The following is a 25,591-nucleotide window of genomic DNA, read 5'->3' on the forward strand; positions in this document are numbered from 1 at the left end:
TGGAAAAGTCCGCTCATTTGGCCGCTGAAAATCGACGCCGCGACACGAGACGCATCACAGTGGGAATATTCGACGGCGGCGACGCGTCGCCCGTTGCAGTGGCGCATTTTTTTTTTCGTCGGTTTGATTGATTGCGATTATGAACGAGACCTTCAAGCTGTCCGGAATGCAGCGCAGCAATATCGAGCTCGAGCGGCAGAGGCACCTGGCCAATTGGCTGGTGAAGAGTAGTCCGCACATGGCGGCCGCAGCAGCAGTAGCAGCCACAACAGCAACAACACCCAACACTGCATCATCAACGACGGCGGTGGCATCGGCAACAACAAATCCTGGCTTAACAGTGGGAGGAGCAGGAGCAGGCGCAGGCACAGTGGGCGGCAACGGAACTGCAGCAGCAGCAGGCGCGCCCAGCAACAGCGTCGCAACTGCAGCTGCATGTAACGGTAAGCTCGGCGGGGGCAGCGAGAGAGAGAGGTAGTGGTCGAGGGAGACAAGGCACGCGCTCCAAGCAAGCGGGAGAGGAGAGAAGAGTGCGCTGAGGTTTTTTTTGTTTGCTCAAATGACGTCGCCTTAGTTTTTTTTATGCCCTTCCTATAAGGGGTATGGTAATTTAGAACATCAATGTAGACCGTCTCTTAAATGTTCTTGCAAAAGTAAATTGAATTAAAGTATTTAGCATTTGCGTAATTAATTAAAGTAATTTAGACCAACAGATTGCAGCTGCAAATATATACATAGATATTTATAAAAAGGCTATAATCCCGCTTAAGATTAAGCCATTATAGCACCCACACACATTTGAGTACAAAGTCAAGTAGAACAGTAATTACATTTTTTATGCCGAGTAAAGACCGTATACTCCTACCTCGTATAACGTACAAGCTTACCTGTCATAGATTTTAATGACGAGTAATAAATGAGCCAAGTTTTGCATCTACACTCGGAATTCTAATTAAAAAAAACTGAAATATAATTTTAATAAACACACCAATTTAAAGGTTAATATAAAAGTAAAATTTTGGTTTTGGTTCGACTTATTGAAGCTTGTCTGTACTCAGCTTTAGGAAAAGCGAATCCAAAAAGTATAAATATTTATTTTGGTGCAAATCGAAATCAAGCAAAACGTTTGAAAGTGAAAACCGAAACATGTGCTATTTTTATGGCCAGCTAGTTTGGTTGAAAGAAAAATCAATACTCTGAGCAATAAGAGTTTAAAAGATAAATCTAATGGGTATAAATTTAAAAAGAACACTATAAATTGGAGAGGACTGTATTTATATGAACCATAAATGGTTCAGGTTTTTTGTTGTTTTTATTTACCATAAATGAACTTAAAAGTAGCGGATGATACAAATTTTTTAAAAGAACTAGTTACACACAGTTTTGAATAAAACAAAATCTTGCTAATTGCTGTTAATTGAATACAAATAAGTATTTTTTTTTACCTTAAATTGTGTTGGTTTTGAATATTTTATACACATTGGACAATTATAGCAGTACGATCTGAGATAGAAAGATACATACATTATTTTGTATACCTATGTTTCATAAAAAACTTTGCAGTTATACTTCCTGGGAATTCAAGACCCGCACAATGGATTTTGCCCTGAAAGGGTATTTTAAGCCTCGAAACCAGAAGAAAGCTTTTTTCTTTTTTAAGCTAGCTGGTGGGTCGGTGTCGTCTTTATGGTGAATTTTTTTTTGCCAAGGCGCGCGCGTCGCTTCGCGTAATTTCACACGAAACGTGACGATTACACACTGCCTCCTCTCCCTTCCTCCCTCTCTTTCACTCACTCACTCTCTCTCGCTCACTCGCAAACTCTGCAATTGATATTTCGCAAAAGATAAGCACAATTTCACAAAACGTTTTAGTGATTTTGCCCTCGCCTGCATTTATTAAATGTGTATTGTGTGTGGGGCGAAAAATTAAGCCAAATGTGCGCAATTAAAGTGAGTAATGCGCCGCCGACCACCAATCAGCGGTAGCAGCGGATCCAAATCGCACCATGGGCCCCAATCGAACAATGAGCAATCAAAAATCGCGATATCTCTTTTTAATTGCACCGCTTGAAGTTCACTCACACACACACACACACACACACACACACACACTCACTCTATCCTATCAAAACTAACAGAAATAAAAAGGCTAAGTGATTTCATGCGCATTGTTGAGGCGACAGACAATTGGTTTTTTGTGGATGTCGGTCCGATAACGAAAATAATATATGATGTTTGCCCATGGGGGTGTTATCTTTTTGTGTTGTCTGCCTAGCTATTCCCCGTTAATCGCTTCCAGTTGTTGACTTCTTTTATTAATACCTCGATATCCGATCCGATCGGATCTGTTGCGCCTTCAATAACATTTGACCTTAAAATGTTCAAGTCATAGACCTCAATGTTTCGAGGGTTCTTCCTTAATATTAAATTCAGTGCACCGCATGAAACAAAAATAAATCTGTTGCTGCGCAATCAAAAATATTAACGCAAAAAAAAATTCTTTACAAATGCGCATTCAAAAAATAATCAAAAAACCGGAAGTTCGGGATGACGTGTATTGATCGATAATGAAATTTATTTGATAATAGCTCACAATAGAACGTTGACCCGTCTTGATTTCGATAACGAAACATTATACCATGTTGAAATAAAAAAAATGTTAAGATTATTTAGTTGTCACTTGGAGATTTTTTTAATTGTCAAACTTGGCATAAACCAAACGAGCTGTGTAGTTAGTTTTAATGAACCATAAGAGTACGTCGAAAGCAAAGATTGAGTATCAATTAGCTGATAGTAAATATATTTGAAGTGCAAATAAAGTCTTGTTAGTGGGAAATTTGTTTGCGTAGACGTTGTTATGGAGTGCAAATATATACTTTGAATTATAGAATCGAGATCAAATATAGCAACTTTAGCTGTATTCAAAGTTAAACTACAATGGTAAATAAACTGTCAATTCAGTAGTCTTTAAATTTAAACTATTACATTAAAAAACTGACAATGTAGTAATTAAGAGTAAAATAGTCAATAATTCAAAAGCAACTTTTGTGTGATCTGCGAAACTGCAAGTTTTAATTTATTCAGATATTTTTGATTCGGTAGCCTTGAAACTTTGTATTACAAAGTCGAGAGAGAGAGAGAATGCTGTGTGCAGATGCCAGGTATTCAGTAGTTTTAATTTATTTTAGTCTAAAAATGTCCGACTTGAGCGATAAAAGTTCGATTTTCCCACTTAAAATTCAGCCCAAGATCTTTCGACAATTCTTTCCTTTCTATTGCGAAAATTCTTGTTAATTTTTGCGGTTTCGCTTTGTGACGATATTTGCCCACTGTGTGTCATCGTCTCGTTGACCGTTGACTGAAAATTAGCTGCGCTTAGCAACAGTTTTGAACCACTTGCCTTTCAGTTGCGTCACGCCAACTGAAATTGGCTTGGGGTATATAGCTCTGCTATATTCGTTGTATTGTAGATGTGGAAGTTGATACGACGGTGTGTGGGTTTTTCCCACTGCAGACAACGGGTGGCAATTAGACACTCACATGTGCATTTATATTTATGCGATTACCTCACCGATGCACAATGTGCTACTCCTCGTTGCGTTTCTTATACATATGTATATTTTTCCTACCTTAATTTCATTTTGCAGGTGGAGCGGCGGTTGGCGCCCATCACGGCCACCATTTGGCCGCTGGGGCGCGCAAGCCGAAGCTGCGTCGCTTCAACTCCCACGACACCAGCTCCAATATGTTCTCGGTGGCGGATTTCGAGAACGCCCGTCTGGCCCGCCGCAATGAAATCGAGTTGAACAAGCGCTTGGAGCGACGCCTGCGCGGCAGCGCCAACAACAGCACCTACGGATTGGGAGGAGGAGGAGCGGGTTGCGGAGCGGGATCAGGATTGGCGGGTGGAGCAGGTGGCGGCGGCTATTCCGGATTCTGTGGCGGACTCAATGGCAGCGGCGATTACTCCACCGGCGACAGCAAGGCCTCCAAGGGCAGCAGCGAGGTAAGATTTAATCAAATTTACATCACAGGCATACGACTTGATACAGAGAGAGATCAATAAATCCAATAATATAAACGTTAATAACATAACTCTGAAGAACTCTGAAAACAAAATTATAAATCCAACAAAGATCCCGATTTAAATATATTTTTTCACAATATATATAATGGCCACATTTAATGACTTATATTCTGGATTTTTGAATTTTTAGTTTGGTTTGTTATTTATTTTAGTGATCATAAAGGTCTTTTAATTTTTTTGATTCATTATATTTTTTTTATTCGTTTCTATATTAAGTAATATTAATGAATAAATTTTTTAAAAACAGTTTATTTTTAAATTAATCAATAATTTGTTTTGGTGTACAATATCTGACGTCAATTGGTTTTGTAATCTTGCAAAAAATCATTAGCTGGCAAAAAACCTCAAAAGACGTTGGGAGTATTCATTTCATGACAATTTAGCTTAAGGCTTGTGCCAGTTAATTTTTTAATTGCTTTAAATTTATTTAAAATATTCTGTTTAATTAAAGGTAATGGTTATTTATATATACATAATTGGATTAAAATACGAAATAAGTATAATTACTCGATAAAATTGTTTTAATACTTTGTAATTGTCTTTCAGTCGCAGCAGGAAGCGCTGCCTGCCGATGTGTTTCTCGAGCGGAATCCCCTGCCCCGTGTGGTCCGCATCTTGCATGCTGGCAAGAACTCCAACGAAACTCTGCAGTCCAGCTCATCGCATGGCTCCTCCACGGCGGCTTCGAGCAGCTCCTCGACGGGAGCGAATCCGGTTGGTGGTGGTGGTGGTGGCAACATTGACACCGGCACCGGCACCGGTACCCATTCATTGTCCAGCGGAGGAAGCGGGACCGGAAACGGAACTGGCTTTGGTCCTGGTTCTGGTTCTGGTTCGGGTCCTGGACACCAAATCAACAACAGTCGCCACAGCAGCCATGGTGGCACCCCACCCGGCCACGATGAGCTCTTTCTGCTCTACAGGCTGGTGCGACAGCGCAACATCTACCACGGACACAATGCCAAAACTCAGGCTTCGCAGCGCAAAAAGACTGTGCTCATTCCACAGGAGTTTCCGGGTGAGTTTTACGAATTGATGATTTAATTAAGCTGCAATACCAAAATGTTTGACATCATTGTTTTAAAGTTATTTTATGTTTAAAGTATTAAAAATATTTGATTTTTTATTTTAAACTCTAGAAAAGTTAACTGGTAAAACTAATTTGATAGAAAAACCACAATTTTGTATAGATATAAGCAACATTTTATCCAAGCCAAAACTCCTAATAATTAAATTAAAAACTATTATCAATAAGCAAACCAATTATAAACAATTTCAAAAAGTCAGATTTTCAATAATTAACTCAATCTAGTCAAACTATTAAAATTGGTTGTTGAAATAATCAGTTAAATTGGAAACATTATGAAACCTGATTGTGTTTAAGCTTATAAGAATGCTGTTTAATTATCTGCATTTCATTGTGAGGTGTAGGTAATTATATTCAAAAAGTTTAAGATACATTTTTCACAGCTGAGATGAGAGAATAATTTTCCTCTGACAAGGGCGGCCCCAAACAAGTTGTCATTTGCATCGGGGAGGTTAATTTGTTGCTTATGGTAAATTAACTTCAATGACCCACCGATTGATGCGCTTATTGGCAGTAGCTAAGGGCATAACCGACTGGTTTAAAAAAACACCCAGTGACTGATTTGGCACGAACACGGTAGATTATAGTCGCATTCCCCCCCCCCATTTACATAATCCAGACGGAGCTCTTTAAAGGCATAGTTTAGTATTCTCATGACGAATGCGTTTAGATACTTATTGCGCCTGATTACACGGTCAAGTCGTAACAAACTAACTCACTTAGTGAGTCACTCAAGCGAACTGCGATCTCCCAGTGCGAGGGTTACCAAGTACACCATCCATACACATGTTATATTTGTAACCTCCCCCCCCCACACACCCGCACTCCGCTGTTTTTGCAATTTGCGTGACACAGTCACAGTTCAACAATGAAAAGTAATCGCAACTATTGCTCATCAGGCGTTATGCAATAATGGGCTCTACACTCGGGGTTCCAGTGTCGGTTGTTTTTTTTTTTTTTTTTGGCCCAGTCAGTCAGGCAGGCAGCTAGTGGTAACTTCTTCGGTGGCACACCACCATTACCACCACCACCACCCACTTTCTGATCCCCCGAACTGCGGTCAGCCATTGTTTCAACTCGCTACGCCATGTGACTTTTCACAGCCGTTTGCCGAGGCGCAATGTAAACCAATGTGTGCAAATATTATGCAATCTGCCAATTTATAGACTCACTGGCGCTGGGTATAATCATTTTATTCATTAGGCTTGCAATGTCCGGAACAAAAAACTGGATGGCAAATTGGAGTGATTCAATTTGCACGTCCATATTGGATTTTCCTTGTGTTGATTCAATTGCTCTCGACATTGATTGCATTAGTATCTTTACGATACATTTTTTTGTTGTTTTTTTTAATTTTTTTTCACTCAGTGCCACGAATTAAACTAAGTGAAATGATTAATAGACTCTTTAATACATATACTTTACAATTTGGGCATTTAAATGGACTTTAAATAAATTTTTTAGTTTTATTTAAATTATAGATTGACTAAATATTGCCAAATGCAGTTTCACTTAGTCAAATGTATGTCATTCTTGCCAAAATTTTTCGTATGATCCGTTTTAAGCAATATTTGAAAAGATAAAGCCCAATGGTATACTGCCAGCCATACGTCAAGTTATTTGTTTTATTTTTATTGTACTCATTTTTGGATTGCAAATTCAGTGCAAAGCTGTCAGCTGTCGAAAAATTGGTTTTAAGATTTTAGACGTTAAACAGATTTGTTCAGTGGCAGAAATCTAAATGTCTGTCGTGTTCAAAGAGATTTTAAAATCGAACAAATTTGAAATATTTTTCAATTTTATTGCTATGTCTTGAAGAAAGAAAGGATTTTTTGAATGTGAATTTTATTTACATCAACTACAGTCATGACTATTTACTAAAAATCATTCTTATCAGTAAACAAATAAGAATTTATGTTTAAAAAGAAGGAAGAACACTACAGATCGATTGCATTTTCCCTAGTAAAAGGGTACTAATAATATAATGAAAAAGAGTTTGCTTTCTTTTCAAAAATAAGAAGGCAAGATCAATTGCATTTTCTCTAATAAGAGAGTTTTCTTAACGTCTACTTAAACTTATGTTTCAATGTCTTCTACCGCAGGTTACTTTTCGCTGCTGAGCGAGAAGGGTCTGGCCACGGCCACGCAGTACGGATCTCTGATACAGCTGGTGCGGGAACGGGTCTACAAGTTCGTGTCGGTGGACAACATGCCGGCGTTTACCGAATCCTCGCCCAGCAGTGCCAGTAGTCCCACGCACGAGGGCTGCCTGCCCATAATCAAGGGTCGTCCGCAGTATGTTAAAACGACGGCCAGGGGCGGACAGGTGTTCCGTCTGCTGGCCGTCTTCGAGGATGGGAAACAGGAGCAGGGCCAGAACAATATGTCGCAGCATGGCAACATTAATGTGTCCAAGTCTCATGGCAGTGGCTACATGGGACGCGAGAAGGAGAAGAATCGGTACGCTCAGTTGCTGAACGAGAACCGGCAGGTGATGTACGTCCCACTGTCCACCAAGGGCAAGTTCTACGAGATCGAGCCGGGAATCCCTCAGCTGCTGCAGAAGTTGGGCGATGCCCAGCGCAAGCTAAATCCGGAGTGTGTGCATCGTTTGGGTGCCTTGGTAACGGCGGCCAAGCAGTTGCCGCTGACACTGCGTTACATTTCGGGTCCCGGCGCTCCCGACATCCCCGAGCAGTTGTGCATTAGTCAGGTGAGCAAGGAGGATGTGGTGGTGGGCTGTTCCATTGAGGATGTGGACTCCCAGACGCCGCTGCAGCTAAGGAAGTTCTATCCCAGTCGAGACATGCAGCTGGTAAAGAGTTATCTGGGCTTTGATTCCGAGCAGCGGATGCTGGCCAACACGAATGTACAGAATATGCTCAAGTTTTGCCAATTCAACTGCGATCCGTTCCTGAAGTTGGTGGAGATTGAGTTGATTCAGCGATCGGAACGTTCGGCAAGCAAGAATCGCGAGGGCCTACGCATCCTGAAGCCATTGCATTTTCCAAAGATCTTGAGGCGTGAGAAGAGCACCATGGCAGCGGCGCACGAGAAAGAGGACTCCATTATCTTCCTCAGCAAATCCGATCTGGAGAATCTGGAGGCCAAAGAGGCGGCGGCTGCTGTGGCAGCTCAGTCGGAATCCAGTCTGAATCGCATCTCCGAACGCATGAGCGTGTTCCAGTCCACCAAGAAGAAGTGGTTCGGCAAACATCATACCCAGCAGCAGCACCACCAGCACCACCAGCACCAGCAGCAACAGCAGCAGCATCAGCAACTGGTGGAGAAACAGCAATCTGAACTAGATCTCGATGAGCAGGCCAAGCGAATGAGCATGGAGCGCTATACGGACATGTCAAAGCTTCTGCAGGAGCGTTTCGGTTCGGATCCCGAGCAGCCGGATCAGGATGGCATCTCGCTGAACAGCACAGCAGCCTCCGACACCGAGACCACAATGCTGACCACCATGGAGCCCAAATCGCTGGACACGCTGCTGCAGAAGTCCATGTCCCTGCAGGACATCGAGCTGCTGAATGGCCAGTGCAAGCCGCGTCCCGATCTGCTGGCCAGCCACAATCACACGGATGCCATCAGCGAGGCGGGTACCGAGCTGGAGGATGTGGAGAACCAGACACCACCGCCACAGTCCTTCATCACGGAGAAGCTGTACAATGAGTTCCATGTGAAGACGCGGCAGTACAGCAAGTCATCGTCGAGCTTGCATCAGTTGCGCCTTTTTGCGTTGCCACAAAAGTTGCAGCTTCACGAGGCGGAGAAGGAGAAGCGTCATCTGATGCTGCTGAAGGCACAACAGCAGTCGCTGGCCAAGGAGCCCATCACCGGAAGAAGGGCAGCGGGTGGAGTTTGTCTTTTGGGTGGCGGACTCAATCACCTGCCCATTTCGCCAGCCTCGCTGGTGGAAGACGATCTCCCGTACTCGAGTGTGCGCGATTCGCTGGTAATATCCGCCGGCGGCGGCTGTCTGCGATCGGAGGCAGCCAACAGGCCAGTTCCGGCCGTGGATTACATCAAGGAGAATATATACGCGGAGATCTGTCCATCGCACACCGCGGACACCTTCTCGGGCACCACTCAGTTAACTCATGTGCAGGACGACGACGGGGACTACGCTTCGCTCAAGTATTCGGTCAACGGCGGACCACAGTCCGTCAGCCGCATCGAGGTGAATGGAGCGACGACGACGGCGGTGAAGAGCAGCGCCATCAGCTACCACACCGTGTACCTGGGCGAGGAGCCGCTGGGCGAGCGACACGCTGCCCACATCACCACCGTGGAGCTGGCCGGCGAGGATAACATTTACAATACGCTCAAATGATGACTCATGTGATTCCGGCGACGTAAGTTTGCCGGCGCCAAGGGCCTGTTTTAAAGACGCCAATGAACAAAGGGTAAACAAGGGAAAAGAAGGAATGGCCTGTCTCATATGATCCTATCCAAGGCCTTCTTATTGTCTTGTACTCGAAAGTATTTTTATTTATTTTCATAGTTACTCAATCTCAAGAAGGAAACTCTAATACACTAGAACCTTTAATTTATGTTATTTTATACTCTTTGTAATTTGCGCTTAATTTTTTAAAAAGGAAAAAATATTTTACTTTGTTTTTAATGTGTGATTTTCAGTAAAAAAAAACATTTTGTATACGATATGTTATAATTTCCATGAAGAGTTAAATTCAAGCATTATTTACCTTTTATATCGCCTTATAAATGTCGTATTCCTCAATTGAATTGAAATTTAGTTGAGATTGATTTTGTGTTTGAACAGTTTTAAGATAGTACCCCTAACTTTGATTGATGGCAGGATTAAAGTCATATCCAAGAGAATTTTTTCGAGTACAAGATAATGAAAAGATAATATTTAATCAGACAATATTGGAATAAAACCATTTATTCGTTGCAAGGCTTTGTCTAAGATCTGAACAATTTTTTGGGATAGGCTTTAAGAGCGACGAGCCACTAAATCAAATGAATTTATATTTTAATTTGTATACAATGCTGAGAAATGGTTGCAGCACCATTGTAAGAATGTAGTCATTAATCTGTGAAGGCTCTTCCCAATTTAAAGAGAATTCATTTTCCTGTCTGCCCTTTGACCTTGGCTTAGAGGAGCTTGGAGTAATATTTAATAATTTAAACTATATTAAATGCAAGTCGTATGGCGCTGATGCACAAAAAACACACACAAGAAGAGAAGAGAAAAATATCTTATTTTGCGTTTCGTAACAGTAGACACTAAAACTAAACGAATTATGTATTGTGAGTTCAAGCAGAAATTGAATCTGGTTTATCGAACACCTTAACAAAAAACGAAAAGAAAAATCTCTATCGTAACATATAATTACACATATATTTGTAGCAAGTAGTATTAGCATAGGGATCAACTTTGTAAATGAGACGTCGCTGTGGACGACGAAAAACGCCCTTGAAATGACAACAGAAATTGTAATATTATTATTAACCAAGTGAAGACAAGCAATTTTGTATTGTAATCTATATATGGGTGGCAGCATTGCGCCCCCAGTTCACCACCTTCGACCCATTTAAACACCCCGATCCCTAACACATACAAAAAACATCATGATGAAACTGAACATTTGGAAATTGCAATATTATACAATTGTATACATTACTTATATATAGCTATACTTATACACATATACTTACATACATACAATATGGAAATCTTAGTGCAAACCTAAGGTATTATTAGCTCGTAGGCAATCAACAAGTCAAATCAAATCATAAGAGATATACATCCACATATGCATATATTGTATATTTGTAAAATAGCATAAACTTTTAGGGCAAAATGCCAAACTTTTACACGATCTCTCGTATTTTGTCGTTCTTTTTTGGAAACCCATTAACTTGGATTTGTTGGTTTCACTTGTTTGTACCGTCCCAACAATTCCAAGTTGATCAAACAAAACGATTACATCAAAGTGCGGGCATGTCCACATAACATTGTAAATATTTAAACAAGTCTGTTTGTCCGCTTCGTTCGATGCCTGCTAATGAAATTGTGCCGGCCACCTATCACAGAACTTTACCTAGAAACACATATTAAATATATGAATAAGTAACTTTATCGAGCCATATAGAAGTGCAGTCTCAAAGTAGAGTTTAGACATTAAGATCCAGTTTCTAGTCTTAATTTGAAAGCAAATATGAAACAGTTTCGAACTAGAGACATGCCGAACTTTAACTTGTGTAATGAATGACTTCGGTGTCACCGGAGGATTCTTCAATATATACACTTTCAATTGGGTACTACATAAATAAATATTTAGCAAGAACTTATGATTTTTTATTTTATTTCCTTTGCAACCACAATCAATACAATAACTATTTCTGATTAGAAACGGAAACCTAATTATTATTTCACCCCACCCCCCAAGATGGCTTAAGATCAAGGTGGAAGATAATTCAATAAATATTGTAAGGAAAGTCTAGCGTAACCAAAAAAAACCCTGTATAAAATCGAAGCAATACTCACAAAATAGCTATGATACTAGTTGTAAAACCTCTCTGACAAAGCAACAATGCGGCAGCAACACGTTCAGTCAGTGTGTGTGATAGTAGCTAAGTAACGAGGGTACTGGCTATCTGAATATCGGTGTTTTGTACATAAATAGGAACGAGGCGTAACCCAGCCCCAGGCATATTATGCGCGATGTGTACTAAGAGTACACAGTGGCGGTTACTTTGCATTTCATAGTTGGTAGACAGGCTTCGCTGAAGCGCAAGGGTGATAAAATGTTGAAAGTGAGCGTTGACACGCACTCAATCTTTTTTGTCCTCTACAAGATCAGCTTTGTGTTATATAAATAGGTGCATCACGATAAAGATAACAAATACTTGACAACTAACAACCCGCCAGCATATAAATTGGTGTGATAATAATGTATAACAGAAAACATTGTGAAAAACAATTGAAGGTTAGTTTTAAATTTTTTTTTTAAGATATGCGCAAATAACATTTTAAATTGAAGGAATGTTTTATTAATTGCAAACAAAAAGTAGCAAAACATTGTCGAATGTAATATTTACTTTTAGCAGCTTAAAATACAACCACTAATAACACGGATACAAAGCGAGAATGTAATGGAAATCAAGCATTATCAGGAATTTTTAAGGAAGAAAGAACAAACAAAAGATTGCACTGAATGGGGCCCCCAGAATGCCGCCCGAACAGGCCTTCAATATACTTTATTGCAGCTGCTTATATAGTGAGGCAATACAAATTTCAATAAAAATTTAATCGATTATTAAAATGAAATGGAGAACAAGCGAACAAAACCAACCAATTAAGTAATCATGTTTTTTGGTGTCTATGTTAATCCCTAGAAATTCAAGCACGATTAATCAATTAGAAATCAATGTCAAACAGTAGTAGTGCCCACACAGCAGCAAATATAGATAAACAAGTATTTAAAATATGTATTCATAAATTTGAACAAAATATAACCTTGTAGCACTTTTAGATCCTCAACAATGAAACAAAGACCCAACTTTAGGTATTCACGAAAAAAAGATGATGATTTTTGGAACTGAGCGCTGATCGATATTTTAGAAGAGCCCTGCTCTGGCTTGGCATGACTGAATTGATAAGATGAGAACTAAATTGAAACGAATTGAATTCTAATGAAATGTTTGGTAATGGGTACACAAATACACGCATAGAACACACACATATAAGGAAAACTGATACGATATTATTGTTATAGTAGATCTTTTTCTAAGCGCTGACCATGGAAAATATGCGAGAAGTTCTGCTTAACAGCAGCTTAGTGACCTCAGCAAAGGCAGCTCACTTCAACAGATTAACTCTAATCGAGGCCACCCAATCAAGTCTAGCATACAAATTTATATTTCACGTTGTACTTATATTTACCTAGATAAAAAAAAAGAATTGCGAACACACAAAACTCCCTTTGGAAAACATGTTTAAACCCATACAAGTGAAATAAACTAAAATATCTTTTCAAATTCTTTGGAAGTATTTCACTTTGGCAGGGTGGGATTTTAAAGCTTGGCTGGGAGTGGTAAGGATATACAGTGAGCAAAAGAAGTATAAGTATCTTTTGCACGGAAACTGTATCATTGTATTTCGAATAAAATTTACCATTTGTTAAGATGTTGACTTTTGAAAGCCTCTGTTAATGATTTCAAACCTGTAGAGATATTGTGCGACACCTAGTGTTGGCTTACAAAACTAGACGTAAAATGTGTGTAAAATGAAACAGATGTAAAAATTGCGTCATATCTACATACCACGTAATGGAATACTTCAGTCGAGTTTCAAACCACAAATCAAAAAGAGTGGCCTGTATTTAGGCGTTATTTCTGAAATTTTTAGATAACTCCAATTCAGTAAGTAAATTAATATGTTGACTTTTTTTTTTAAATTGGTGCGATTCACAAAAATTCATCTTGATTATTTGATAATTGACTTATTGAGATATTTATTTACCATAAATAAATAAATTAATAAATTTTTTTAACCTATTCTGATCCCACCTAATAAATTCACACAATTTGTTCTTTTATAATTCATTTTAATTTCTGCACATATAGTATACATACATACTAATTCATAATGTTTGTTTATAATTTTCTATGTCTTGCTGCTGCTTTGTTTGCTGTACATGCATCTTACACATTTTGTTTCAGGGATGTTACATTTAATTATTTGCGCTTTATTTTGTTTTTAATTTAACGGCCACATTCAATTCTATTGGATTCGGTTTACATTTGTTTTTATTTTTCATTCGGCCCACTTATCTGGCGGATATACCAGTTGAAAGAGCAAGCCATTACCTATTTTATTTTGAAATTAGCAAAAGCTTCGAAAAAGTGACATGAACATTTTGCAAAAATAACAGTTCAGTTGAATAGTTAAAAATTTAGCATTGTTAGAATGGAAATTATTGCAGAACTAAGAATTCCTATTTTGTATACGTTGTAGAGCTCTTTCAACACCATTGCCTAATACTTTTTGAACTCTTTGGGTTTTTAGATTGGATTTTATAGAAACACGCACCCGTACATATTCCATATATTGTTTGCACATTTAGCTTTGCTTGGGTCTAGCGGTCCTCTAAAATTTTTCAATACATATCTAGTTGGTTTTGTAGTTGTTTATTTTCGGCCCTTTTCTTTTAAGTTTCCTGTCAATTTGGACGTAGACCATCTCCATTCCAAGTTTCTTCTTTTTTTTTCGCTTCGTATTATATATAGTGTTAGTTTGGTTTGTTTATTTAGTTAACGATATGTTTGGTATACAAACTTTATAATACCCTGGCTATGTTTTTGGTTTTTTTTATTTGGGATAGCTTAGAACAGCGCAGGTTGGCAACTTTTTTTGCTGAGCACTTGGGCGATTGTTTTGCCACCTGAAGCCTGAGGAAGAGATCTAAAAAGATCGGGAAAGAGTCATTAGAGAGCTATAGAGTGGATGATACATCCAAAAGAAGGGCAGAGAAATCAAGGTAAGCCTCGGGAAATAGACAGTTTAGAAACTGAATGTGTTTTGTGGTTGAAAAGAAGTGACAGAATCATGTTCTAAAAGGGAAAGTCTGGTTTAGGTTTATAAAGCCAATTGAAAGTTTTGTTGGTTATGGTTACAGAACATGATCTTTCTTGGAGGTTCAGCTATTCTTTGTGGCACATTCAAAAGATAGATTTTAGGGTACATATGTAGGTATCTAAAGTCTACTCGTTCTTATTTTCAAACACACGCACACACAGTTCTAAAACACTCATACGGACACTCTCACTTTTGTTGCATACATACTCGCGCCTAGAACCTAGACATACATACATATATAGACCTGGTGGCTAACTAAAATCGTAACTAAATCCCATTTAATTCTACTGGCCAAGTTTAGCCGGACTGAGCACCAATTCTGGCTCGAATTTGCTCGATGACGCCGTTGAGGATGATGCCGCCGCCGTCGCCGCCGCCGTTGTGGACTGTAGGCTGCTGCCACGCCCCATTAACGATCCGGCGGACGACGGATGTGATTTCAGATGATCAGCGGTCGTAAACGATGAAGTGGTCAATCCGCCCAGAACCACACCGGATGCGGTGGCCGGTCGCATTAGGCTCAGACTCAGACTCGTGGCTCCGCTGGACTCCAGCACCTGGCCGGGAATGCTGGCTGCTGCTGTTGCGGTGGCCACCGGCGGCGCCGGCAGCGGCAGCAGGCTTATCGTTGTGCTGGTGGTGGTGAAGGCAGTTCCGCCCACCACTTTGCCGGCGGAGCTGCTCATGGACATGCCCAGCGGTCCGCGGACCGTCGCCGATGCGGAATAGGTGTGCGGCAGGGCCGGTGGCAGGTCATAGCTCGTCGGATGCGACTGCGACGTGGGCAGCCGGGCCGTTATGGTGGGCGTTGTCGTCGTGGTCGTCGTCTTGGGCGTGGCCCCCGTCGAAATGCCCGGCCGATTGAGCCGTGGTATCGCCCCCGTGCTGCAGCTACTGGGCAGTGCTGCTGTTCCTGCTGTTGCTGCTATTGCTGCTGGTGATGCAACTGCAACTGCAACAGGTTGCAATGCCTCATCGCTGGCATCTATCAGGGACGTCTCCTCCACCACCTCCAGCGAATCCTTCACGGTGGAGGAGGAGGACAGTGACTGCGACTTGGTCACCTGATGCTGCTGTTGCTCCTGATAACGCTGCTGTTGCAGGGCCACCCTTTGTCGCACCAACTTGCTGTCCGGCTTCTCGTCCACTGTGCTCAAAGTGCTAACTCTCGTTATCCTCGATGTGGCTGCTCCTGCTCCTGCTCCTGCTGCTGATGTTGATGTTGGGTCTTTGCTGGTACTACTCGTAACGGCAGTTGTGGCTGTTGTACGTTTGGCAATCTGCTTCTGTTGCTGCTGCTGCTGCTGCTCCTGATCCTTATCATGATCATGATCCTGCTCCTCGTCACTCATCTCGCAGGCATTCAGAGCCGTCTGCAGTTTCTTCATTTCCAGTGGGGCATCTGTTTAGAAAAGAAAATGTTATCAGAAAAGCTGTAATTAATCAAGCATATATTCTTAAAATTATTTCAATGCAGATTTTTGTTTTCTATATATTTTAGATTTTTTAAGATATCAATTTCCTAACATAAAAAATAACGTTTAGGTTTTTTTGAGAAAGATTTTACCACCGCTATCCGGCTCGTTGATGATCGGCACCACGCGATTGATGGCCGTCTTCTGCTCGTTCTGCATGAACAAGGAGGTGGTGGCTATCTGGCGCAGTGCCTCCATTCCCTCGTTGAGCATTTTGCTCTGGCTGCGCTTGTGAGCTATGGGATATTTGGGCTGCAAAATAGAATAAGGCACGTTTATCGAACTGCTGGTAGTCCAAAATATGAGATATTACAACCTGAAAACTGGGTCCTCTTGCTATCGAAACTCTTTTGCTCTCGTTCCTCAGCAATGAAGTTGTATGATCCGCATCAATCTTGTTGCCGTTTTTCTTGCGCGTCTTTTTGCTGGATGAGATGCAGTGCGATGGACAGATGCAGAAGAGGATGCGTAAAATGCAACAGATCAGGCCCAATCCTGCAAAGAATTACACTATGAGTACATGATAAAGTGGAGTGTTTCATCAACTGTATCATTGCCTATGAGAGAGGGGCCTATAAGTCTTAGTTCCGTGGTTTTGAAGCCCTTCTCGCCGGTGCCAACGAATGCGATGACGAGGCCCAGCGCCACCGTGCCCAGACCCACGTAGAGGAAGGCATTCGCAAAGGTGCTGGGACCGCGTAGAACGCCCAGGAAGTCCTCATCGTCCGACGAGCCGCCCAAAGAGGCGTCTTGGATCTGCCAATGGAAAGGGACTTTATCAATATACGATTTTAAATGGTTTAAACGAAGATTTCGTTATAGCAGCACAGCTCCAGGAAGGCAAACAGAAATGTTTTTAGTTCTTAAACCAAAAATATATTATTAATATCTGTGATAGTATAAAACTAATATTTAACATTAAAAATGAATTAATTTTTGAAGAACCTTGACATATGACATTTAGTATCAATATATTCATTAAACACTTTATAAGAATTTGTATTTTTTGTATTTCAATCCAAATGTATTGTATGTACTGTCACAGTCGAAAAATGTAATAGCCTAATAAATTCTAAAGAGTTTTTGCAGTTGGCCTTCCTGGAGGTATGGATTTTTTTGTGGTGGTTCCTAACAAAATGTTGTTATTAAACAAAGGGTTTGTTATGAAAATCAAAGTTCATTAAGCCGTCAAAGTAATAAGAATATGATAGCTTCTTAGGTAACTAAAATTAGGGATTATCTGCCTGCTTCACCTAACAGAGAATGCGCTGAACATTGAGAAAGTGGTGCATGAAAGGAAGGTGACATTGAGGAGAGCAAGTGTTAGAAGGTCAGGGGTTACAAGTAGAGTCATATAAGTATATGGGTAATATGTACACGGCGTTTGGAGGTCCTTCGTGGTGGCACTTACTCGGTTGCGCTTCACCCAGCGTCGATGGCAGGTGGCCTGCTGCTGCTGCTGATCCTGGACGCTGCAGCGTCGACCCCGCTCCAACCAGGCGGCGCGTCCTTGGGCGCACTTTTGGGGTTTTCGGCCAGGAGGTCAGATGACCGGGAGGTCAAGAGGTCAGGTCAGGTGATCGAGTGACAACGATAGCACGGAGATCGACACCAAGCGACGACGACAACAACACACACAGTGGTTGCAGTGGCGATTGGAATTTTATTGTTTTGGCGGTGGTGGTGGGGCAGATGCATAGAAAATATATACAGTTCAGTGATTAGTTTGGGCTGTGTGAGATCGTCTCTCGTTTGTGGTTAAGGGGGAGTACACATATATCATTAAAATATATTTATATATATAAAGGAATATTTTTCAAAAGCATACAATACAACTCATCACAAGAGTAACGTCTAATGCAAAAGCAATCAAATTTGGTTATCAAACCGAATACTGAATTTATATTTGGTTCCAAGAGTTTTTCTTCTTGTCATCAATTACAACATCAATGGGAAATATAGTTGGTAGCCAATTTTGTTGGAATTTTTTCGTTTTTTTTGGGGTATTTCAAGGCATAAACGCACATCGGAGTAAAACAGTTAACAGTTAGGATATGAAAACGAAAAACAGTTAAACAGCAAGTAATTGGAGAATATAGTTAAATAGAGAGGAAGGTAGACGTAGGTATGGAAAATATGGAACATTAACTGAAAAACGAGAACACTGAAAGGAGTAGAACACTTAGATGGCAGAAGGGGGGAAGACACTTCAAGACACAAGTCATATTTTTCAGGGCAATCAATCAGCATGCCCAATGCAGCTCTGCAAACAGCTTAAGTTCACAAAATAATTTCTGTAGCGCAGCCCATGCAGAAATAAGAGATTAATAAAAAATAATCCTGTTTAAATGTTTATCTTTGTGGAGATAATAAAAACCTATTGTTTATTTTAAAACAAATAAAACAATACAGTTGCTGCCAACCGAAAAAGATTTTGCAAGCCAGGAATTTCCTATCGGTAGCTACATAGTAAAAACATAGGCTTCAAAATATATAATCATTAGAAAAAAATTAGTTTATCTTAATTTTTTCTTAAAATTTTTAAAATTTTCAAAATATATTGATAGTGACTTTAAAGGCAAATATTTAAAAATTACTTTTCATAAAAACTTCCCATAAAAATACATGGAATTCTTTTTAAATTTTTTTTTTAAATCGTATAGAATAGACGTATAGAATTTTACTTTGATTTGAAATGAATTTGACATGTATTGATCCTTCACGTTTATCAAGAAAATTGAGATACAATTTATCATTTGGAAAGTATTTATTTCGGCCACTTCATCTTTGTTTAAAAATTTTAAAAAATTTATTGGTCAATTGCCAACCCGCGAATTATACTTAATATTCCGGAAAGTTTATTGGCCGTTAAGTTGCCTGAAACTTGTCGCAAATCAAACAAGGACATGTCAATGTCAGTTCAAGTTGCAAAGACACCGAGTCATAGATGCCATCATCCGCACCTGCCCACCCACATTTGCATACACGTGCACTGACCAAGCACGTAGACGGGCTAATGAGCGACTAGACCCCCGACTTCAGAGCCATCCGCGACTATAAACAAGACAATGTCACTAAGCCAGCCACTAAATATGCTGCGTGACGGTAATAAGGCAAATAAAACGACACAAAAACAGGCTGCCCTATATACGATTGAGGAAGGAAACCCAACAGATATATATATGGGTGACTATATAGTGTAAGTATATAAGTGAACATGATGGACTTTGTATGTAGAGCCACGTTTTCAGGTTTCGTTTGCTTTTCGTGTGCAAAATCGCAGTCACACAAAGCGAGCGCCAGAAAAACAGAAAGCTGGCGAAAGGCAAGTGGAGAGAAAGTATCGATCGGCTGCTCCACATAACTGTAGCAGTGGTAGTGGCAGTAGCTGTAGCTGTAGCTGTAGCTGGAACTGTAACTGTTGTCCTGCCCTTGACTTAATGTAGGTGTAATCAAAAATTTGCGACGCTGATTGACGAACAACGCGGAGACTCCGCCGAAGGCCAATGGAGAGTCAAAAAGGCAACGCACGTACTCAAAGGCGATGCACGAGAAGTGCGGGGGTATCGGGAAGGATTTGGGCGAAAAAGGACCGTTGGCTGAGGTGTGGCCCCGTTGGGAAGTTTTCAAAATATTTGACTAACTCGCCACTCGAAAGTTAAGGGGCCTTAGCAGCTGAGTGAAATCGAACTGCTTCTAAATTACAACTTTTAAGCCCGAAGAAATTTCAACATTTAGATTTTAATGTTTCTAAAAGTAGCAAGCATTAATTAATAAGAGAATATTATCATTATTATAAATTTAAGAGCCAAGATTATTTTTGGTTTGAAGTAAACTATAATTGTGTTAGTATTTTGTAATATTTAAGTTATCTTATTGCAACCGTACTTCTCTAAATTACAACTTTAGAACCCGAATATATTAAAAAAAAATAGGCTTTAATGTGTCTGATTATTTAATATATTTTTATATAGTTAGCAAAAGAGGATGACATCATTTTAAAAATGTATTGTAAGTTTCGTATGTGTTTTCAAAGTTAAATCTTAATTTCTGTCATTTTATAAAATTTAACACAAGACATAACATAAAAATTTCAATAAGCATATATTTTTACTTTTTTTTACTAAAATATTACAAAATAATTATTTTTCTTAGTTTTTTTTACATAAATTGCTGAATATAGATTTAGTAGAGTTCGTTTGTTGATTTGCTTTTGTTTGATTTCGGTGAATTATTCATGTTGCGCATTCGCCCATGGGGACACGTGGCTTACTGAATATTTTCAGCAAATATTTGCCATTTAATTTGATCAAAATATATCTGCGAATACGCACACGCCATGTGTTCATTAAACTTTCACCTTTAGCCAATTTTCAATATTTCGCACAGGAAAGTTGTAATCATGAGGTTAGCCGATATCTCTGGTCCTTCGATGGATTTTTGCTATTTATACGGGGCCCCAAGCTCCTGTTTTCAAAGTAGCTTCACCTTTACGTGTAACGAAACTCACGCAATGCTGGCGGATAAACAATAACAACAAAAGGTACGTATAATAGAAATGTTGTAAAAATTACAACAAAGCGTCGAAAATGCTTTCAATCGGGTCTGGCTTATGGAGGCGACAAACCGCTAATGAACACCGCACACGGAAGCCAATAAAAGGAAAGTGGGCTATGTTATGTGTAAGGAGCTTAATGGAAAATCGAAATTCGCCAAGAAGTCAGAAGAAAAAGACTTCTCCGAATCGCGAATTTTCCATCTTAAAGAGGTTTTTTTCCGCAAATATATCAGTCTTGTCTTTTTTTAAAAAACAAACCAAATCGTTTCTTCAAATCTCTTTTTTTTAAGCCAGTGGAAAGTCCTTAAATATTTTTTTCAAGAACATCCAAAACAGAACAATTTATTGTTTCAGAATTCCACGGAAATGCTCCAGCTCGATAGTTATTTGGTCATTTTTCTACATCACAACTAGATCCCTAATTAAACATGTCGGCGTCGCAATAATGCCCCTATAATTAATGACAATTACTGACTGAAGGTCTCTCCAACGTTATCCGCAGAGTGGTTACATTTATATAAAGATTAGTGAGACATGGGGTTTTTCCATTGTGATTATCGCCATTGATTTTTGTTTCCATTGTATAACAATAAATTGTTTTGCCGCAATTGGCTGGCGGCGTCGAAAATTAACATGTACTCGTCGACGATTTTCCCTCAGCGAACAGGAAGTGTAGGCCATTAATGACGGCAATTTATTCGTGCTCATCGATTGTTTGTTTAAGTGCAGAATTTGGTTTGCTTTTCTGCCCGCGGCTGGCTGTTAATTTGTGTTTTATTCGGCGGTAATGTGTTGAATCAATTAAAACATATTTAACCGATAATGGTTTTCTTGTTTGCTCGGTTTTTGACGTCTTGTTATGGTTTTATTTATTCTCTTGCAGAGGGTACGTAATCCAACTTCTTTAATTGCTCCTGTTTAAATCCTTGAATGTGTTGAATCTAAATACAAATCGTCCCAACAGCTTAAACACATTGCTTATCTAGTATACAATGCTCCTCTTTTGCTGGCTATTCTTATTTAAAATTCCAGATTATCTGTTAACACCCACATCTCAGTCTTTGAACAATTGAAAACAAATCTGTGACAGCGCTCGTATAGTCACATCCCAGCATATATAGCCAAGGAGGCAGTTGCCGACAGCCCCAGCGATTTGGCCCGTGTACAATTTTATTATGCAGCTGCTGGAGAAAGCAACCGACTTGAGCCGAGTGGCGCAGAATCAAGTGCAAAATGCACTTGCAGCATGAGCGCAAAGGGGCAGTTGAGGGGTGAAGAACGCAAGGAACGGATGCTCGGACAGGTGGGCCAAGAGCAAAGGAACGTGGCCGAAAGAAAAAAAAGTGCGCAGGCTAATGAAAAATGCAGGAGCAGCCGCAGCTGAAGCTGACACACGACCAAGTCGTAAAGAACGAGGTAGTGGCAGTGGCAGTGGTGGTGGCAGTGGCAGATACTGAGGCTAATGCTATGCTGTGGTTAGACAATGCAGCAGCAGCCAGCGAGACATCAGGGACAGGGGCACAGAGACATTACAGGCAATTTCACTAAGCGACACTGAAAGGCCAAAGCTGCCCTTCTCGCCACACTTCAGCCAGATGTTTCTTTGTTTCCGGCCGATGTCCTACAGCTCAAGGTGCTGCTGCTGCTCCACGGCCTATGCGGCGAATCGGTTGAGCTCTCACCCCCCACCCCCCGAAAACTGGCACATGGCCAGGGCCACGGGGCGAATGTGGAACAGTACGCTCTTGGTACACAAATCAGCATTAAGCCTCGGCTCGAAACAGTTCATTTGGCCAAATAATGCCCAGGGTCCTTTTCCACTTTGGACACTTCAAAGAGACCGCAGTGTGATAACCCAGCAAGGGTCAGATAACCGGTGGAATATAATTTAAAGTATTTAAAGTATTAAAGCTATCAATTAGTATGAAAACTTTGACACCTGCAAAAATCACCAGAGTTTTTAAATCATTTTAAAAGGTGTCTAAAAGTATGCACTTCAAAAATTTTGAAATAAATCTATTGCACCCTTTGATTTTAAAAATATTGTTGCATACTCTTACAAAACTTTATAATAAGTATTCAAACCCTAGAGATTTCTGTAGCACACTCACTCAACTTAAATAATGTTAAAATGCAGTTCAGAATACCTCTATATTCCATTATTATGCTTAAAATGCATTTTCTAATCTAACCAAGTACTCGTTGCACTTTAAAATGTGTGTTGGTCCTTCTATTTGTCCCAGACGTTTTATCCCCATTTTAATAAAAATTGATTTCATTTTAAATTCAATTCGCGTAAGACGCACAAATCGATAGGAGCACATGCAACACATGGGACTGGGCTCACAGGCACCAACGTTGAGCGAAAATCCCCATTCAAGGACCAAGAAAACCAACCGGAGAGATTTGCCCGACTGGCCAACAAAACAATTTAAAGGCAAAGCCACAAAGGAAAGTGGCGAAGTTGCCCCAAACGGAACCCGGGGAACCGAAAAAGTTAGCATTTAAGCGCAGATTGTGTAATGAAATCGGACCATCCAATGGCGACTTGGCCAAAGGAAACGAAGGGTGGGTACTAGGGAATTCACCCAGCGCCAGTGGCACCGCAAATTAAAGTCGTTTTGCGGCTAAATGTGAACTGCGTGTGTGTGTGTGTGTGTGTGTGTGCGAATACCAGTTTTGCGGACTTCAAACGGAAGCAGACATTTCTTTCGCTTTTTCTTTTTGCAGCCGGATATCCGGCCATGAAATGTAAACGTCGCAGCCGAGTTTCTTTTGCTTTTGTTTGCCTAATGAAAATGTCAAACGGTCTGCCAGAGACCCGGGTTAATTGAACGCATGTCGCTGGCTTAAACTACAAAAAATGAAGAAAAAAGATTCCAAAGAAATAGCGAAAACCATCGATCAGGTCTCCGTTCTGCGCTCAATTTCACATTTGGCGACGACACTATAAATCAACCCCCGAATATCTAGAAAAGTGCGGAGAAAGCGCGCTGAAAAATATGCTACATAATTTGTTCGCAATAAAATGCTGAAAGTGCTGTGCCACTCTACGACACTCGAAAAGCTCTCGTAGCGGAAAACAATGGAGCGGGACGAAGGACAAAGGACGTACGAACGGAAAATGCATGTCGCTGGTTTTCGGTTCCGTTCGATTGCATTTCATTGCACTGCAAAGTTTCGCCCTTCCGGAGCTCTTACGTCCCTTCCTTCCTTCCTTCGACTGTCGACTGTTGTTGTTCTTGGCCAGCATACTGACATAGGGGAAATAGTCTATGGCAGTGGCAGCCGAAACTTTTTGGCCACAAACGGCAGTAAGTCAAGTTGACAGAAGAAGCCAAGTTTAAGTCGAGCCTTTCAAGTGCACACACGAGTGCTGACCACAAATTGTGCTATTCTCGGCTGGCATTTCAAGGCCTTTCATTAGCCACCGAAAATTGATTAAGTCCTCGTCGTATTACCATTGATTACTTACTGCGACCTTTATTTTCTTTGTTTTTTTTTTTTTGTTTTTTCACTTAGCTAAGCTTACCACACGAACGTATACAGGTTGCGAGCGAGAAGAATCACATCGAAAAGATTTTGGGAAAATTATACGAATGGGTTTTCAGGGATGGAAGACTTTGAGCTTGACGATACATACACTTCGAGCCTGGTTTGTAGATCTTCTTTGAGTAATTATAATAGGATTGGGAAAGAAAACCTGACTTAAGTGGGTGTCTAACTCGTTTGGCAAATGTTAAGCTTTTTCTTATTCAAAATTACATTTAAAATTGTAAGAAGTTTAGTGTCTTTAACATAAAATGTAACCCCATATATTCAAAATGCGCTAAAAAAATATTTTTTCATTTTAACACCTTGAAAATTTGTATTTATTTTTCAATTTAACAACAAATTATTTGTCTTAAAAAAAGAAACCTTTTTATTGGACCAGTAAAATATTAATTATTTAATTAATCCGATATACGAACTTTCAAATTAGGGGTTACATTTTTGAAAGTACAGCTTTTTTAAAAGACGGAAAATCAAATTATTTTAATTTATTTGCCCCTAAATTCGCTCCAAGAAACTTTGCCAAAACCACAAGCCATTAAAAACATTTAGAAAATATGTAAGTATTAGTATATTAAGGCATTGTGAAGATTAGTCGATAAGGCATTTTAGCAGTGCTTAGTTCAAAGATACTTTTGATGAACTCACTCTTGTGCTTTAGCTTACGGTTAGTTAGCGATTAGCTTGTTGGATACACGAAGCAATTTTATGGGTGGTGGGTTGTTATTTTACAGAAAGTAAGTAAATTGATACCCTGCCCTTCGACACTGCAATATTGTTAAAAAAATGTCATGCAATCGCTCCCGGACCCAAATGTAAAACATTAAATTAAACAATGGAAAGTAAATAACGTAACATCAAATGTATTTTCTTGTCCGTAATTAAGCGCATGCGATAAACGCACAGACTGAAAGATAAATTAATTAAAGAGAGCGAGAAAGAGTTGGCAAGAACGAAATTAGAGCGAGACCGACAAGACACTTAAAATGCACGCAGCGGAAGAACATTTTTTTGCATTCCATATTTTATACTATAAACGGAAAGTTCAGATACAGAGGTATATATATATATATATATATTTATAGAGAGTGAGAGAGATAGAAAAGAGCAGGAAAGATAATAAAAAATGACGAGCAAGGTAATGCAAACATGCGAGGAAAAAAATGTTGAAAATTATACGACAGTTTTGTTTGTTGTTCAAATTCCGGCTGTTTTTACG

The 25,591-nt window shown here is 39.9% G+C and overlaps 2 protein-coding genes across 8 annotated transcripts in view; one reads left to right on the top strand and one right to left on the bottom strand.

Moving 5' to 3' along the window:
• LOC108149353 overlaps positions 1-11,494 on the top strand; it is a 45,010-nt gene extending 33,516 nt beyond the window's left edge. For 3 of the 4 annotated variants that reach the window (XM_017276845.2, XM_017276847.2, XM_017276846.2), the window contains 3 exons: positions 3,648-4,006; positions 4,634-5,105; positions 7,277-11,494. In XM_017276845.2, the coding sequence (XP_017132334.1) occupies positions 3,648-4,006; positions 4,634-5,105; positions 7,277-9,513 (3,068 nt within the window). In that variant the 3' untranslated portion in view covers positions 9,514-11,494. Of the gene's footprint in view, positions 1-134; positions 444-3,647; positions 4,007-4,633; positions 5,106-7,276 lie in introns of those variants that run through there. The other variant, XM_017276843.2, reaches the window with a different exon arrangement.
• A 2,261-nt stretch (positions 11,495-13,755) lies between these two features.
• Positions 13,756-25,591, bottom strand: part of LOC108149309 (rho GTPase-activating protein gacF) — a 46,425-nt gene continuing 34,589 nt past the window's right edge. For 2 of the 4 annotated variants that reach the window (XM_041710488.1, XM_017276761.2), the window contains 5 exons: positions 17,674-17,781; positions 16,820-17,018; positions 16,579-16,757; positions 16,355-16,514; positions 13,758-16,189 (listed from right to left, as the gene is read on the bottom strand). In XM_041710488.1, coding sequence (XP_041566422.1) covers positions 15,072-16,189; positions 16,355-16,514; positions 16,579-16,757; positions 16,820-17,018; positions 17,674-17,781 — 1,764 coding nt within the window. In that variant the 3' untranslated portion in view covers positions 13,758-15,071. Of the gene's footprint in view, positions 16,190-16,354; positions 16,515-16,578; positions 16,758-16,819; positions 17,019-17,673; positions 17,782-25,591 lie in introns of all 4 variants that reach the window. The other 2 variants (XM_017276760.2, XM_017276762.2) reach the window with 2 other exon arrangements.

The sequence above is a fragment of the Drosophila elegans genome, unplaced genomic scaffold, assembly GCF_018152505.1.
Source record: "Drosophila elegans isolate 14027-0461.03 unplaced genomic scaffold, ASM1815250v1 contig_814, whole genome shotgun sequence".
Lineage (NCBI taxonomy): Eukaryota > Metazoa > Arthropoda > Insecta > Diptera > Drosophilidae > Drosophila > Drosophila elegans.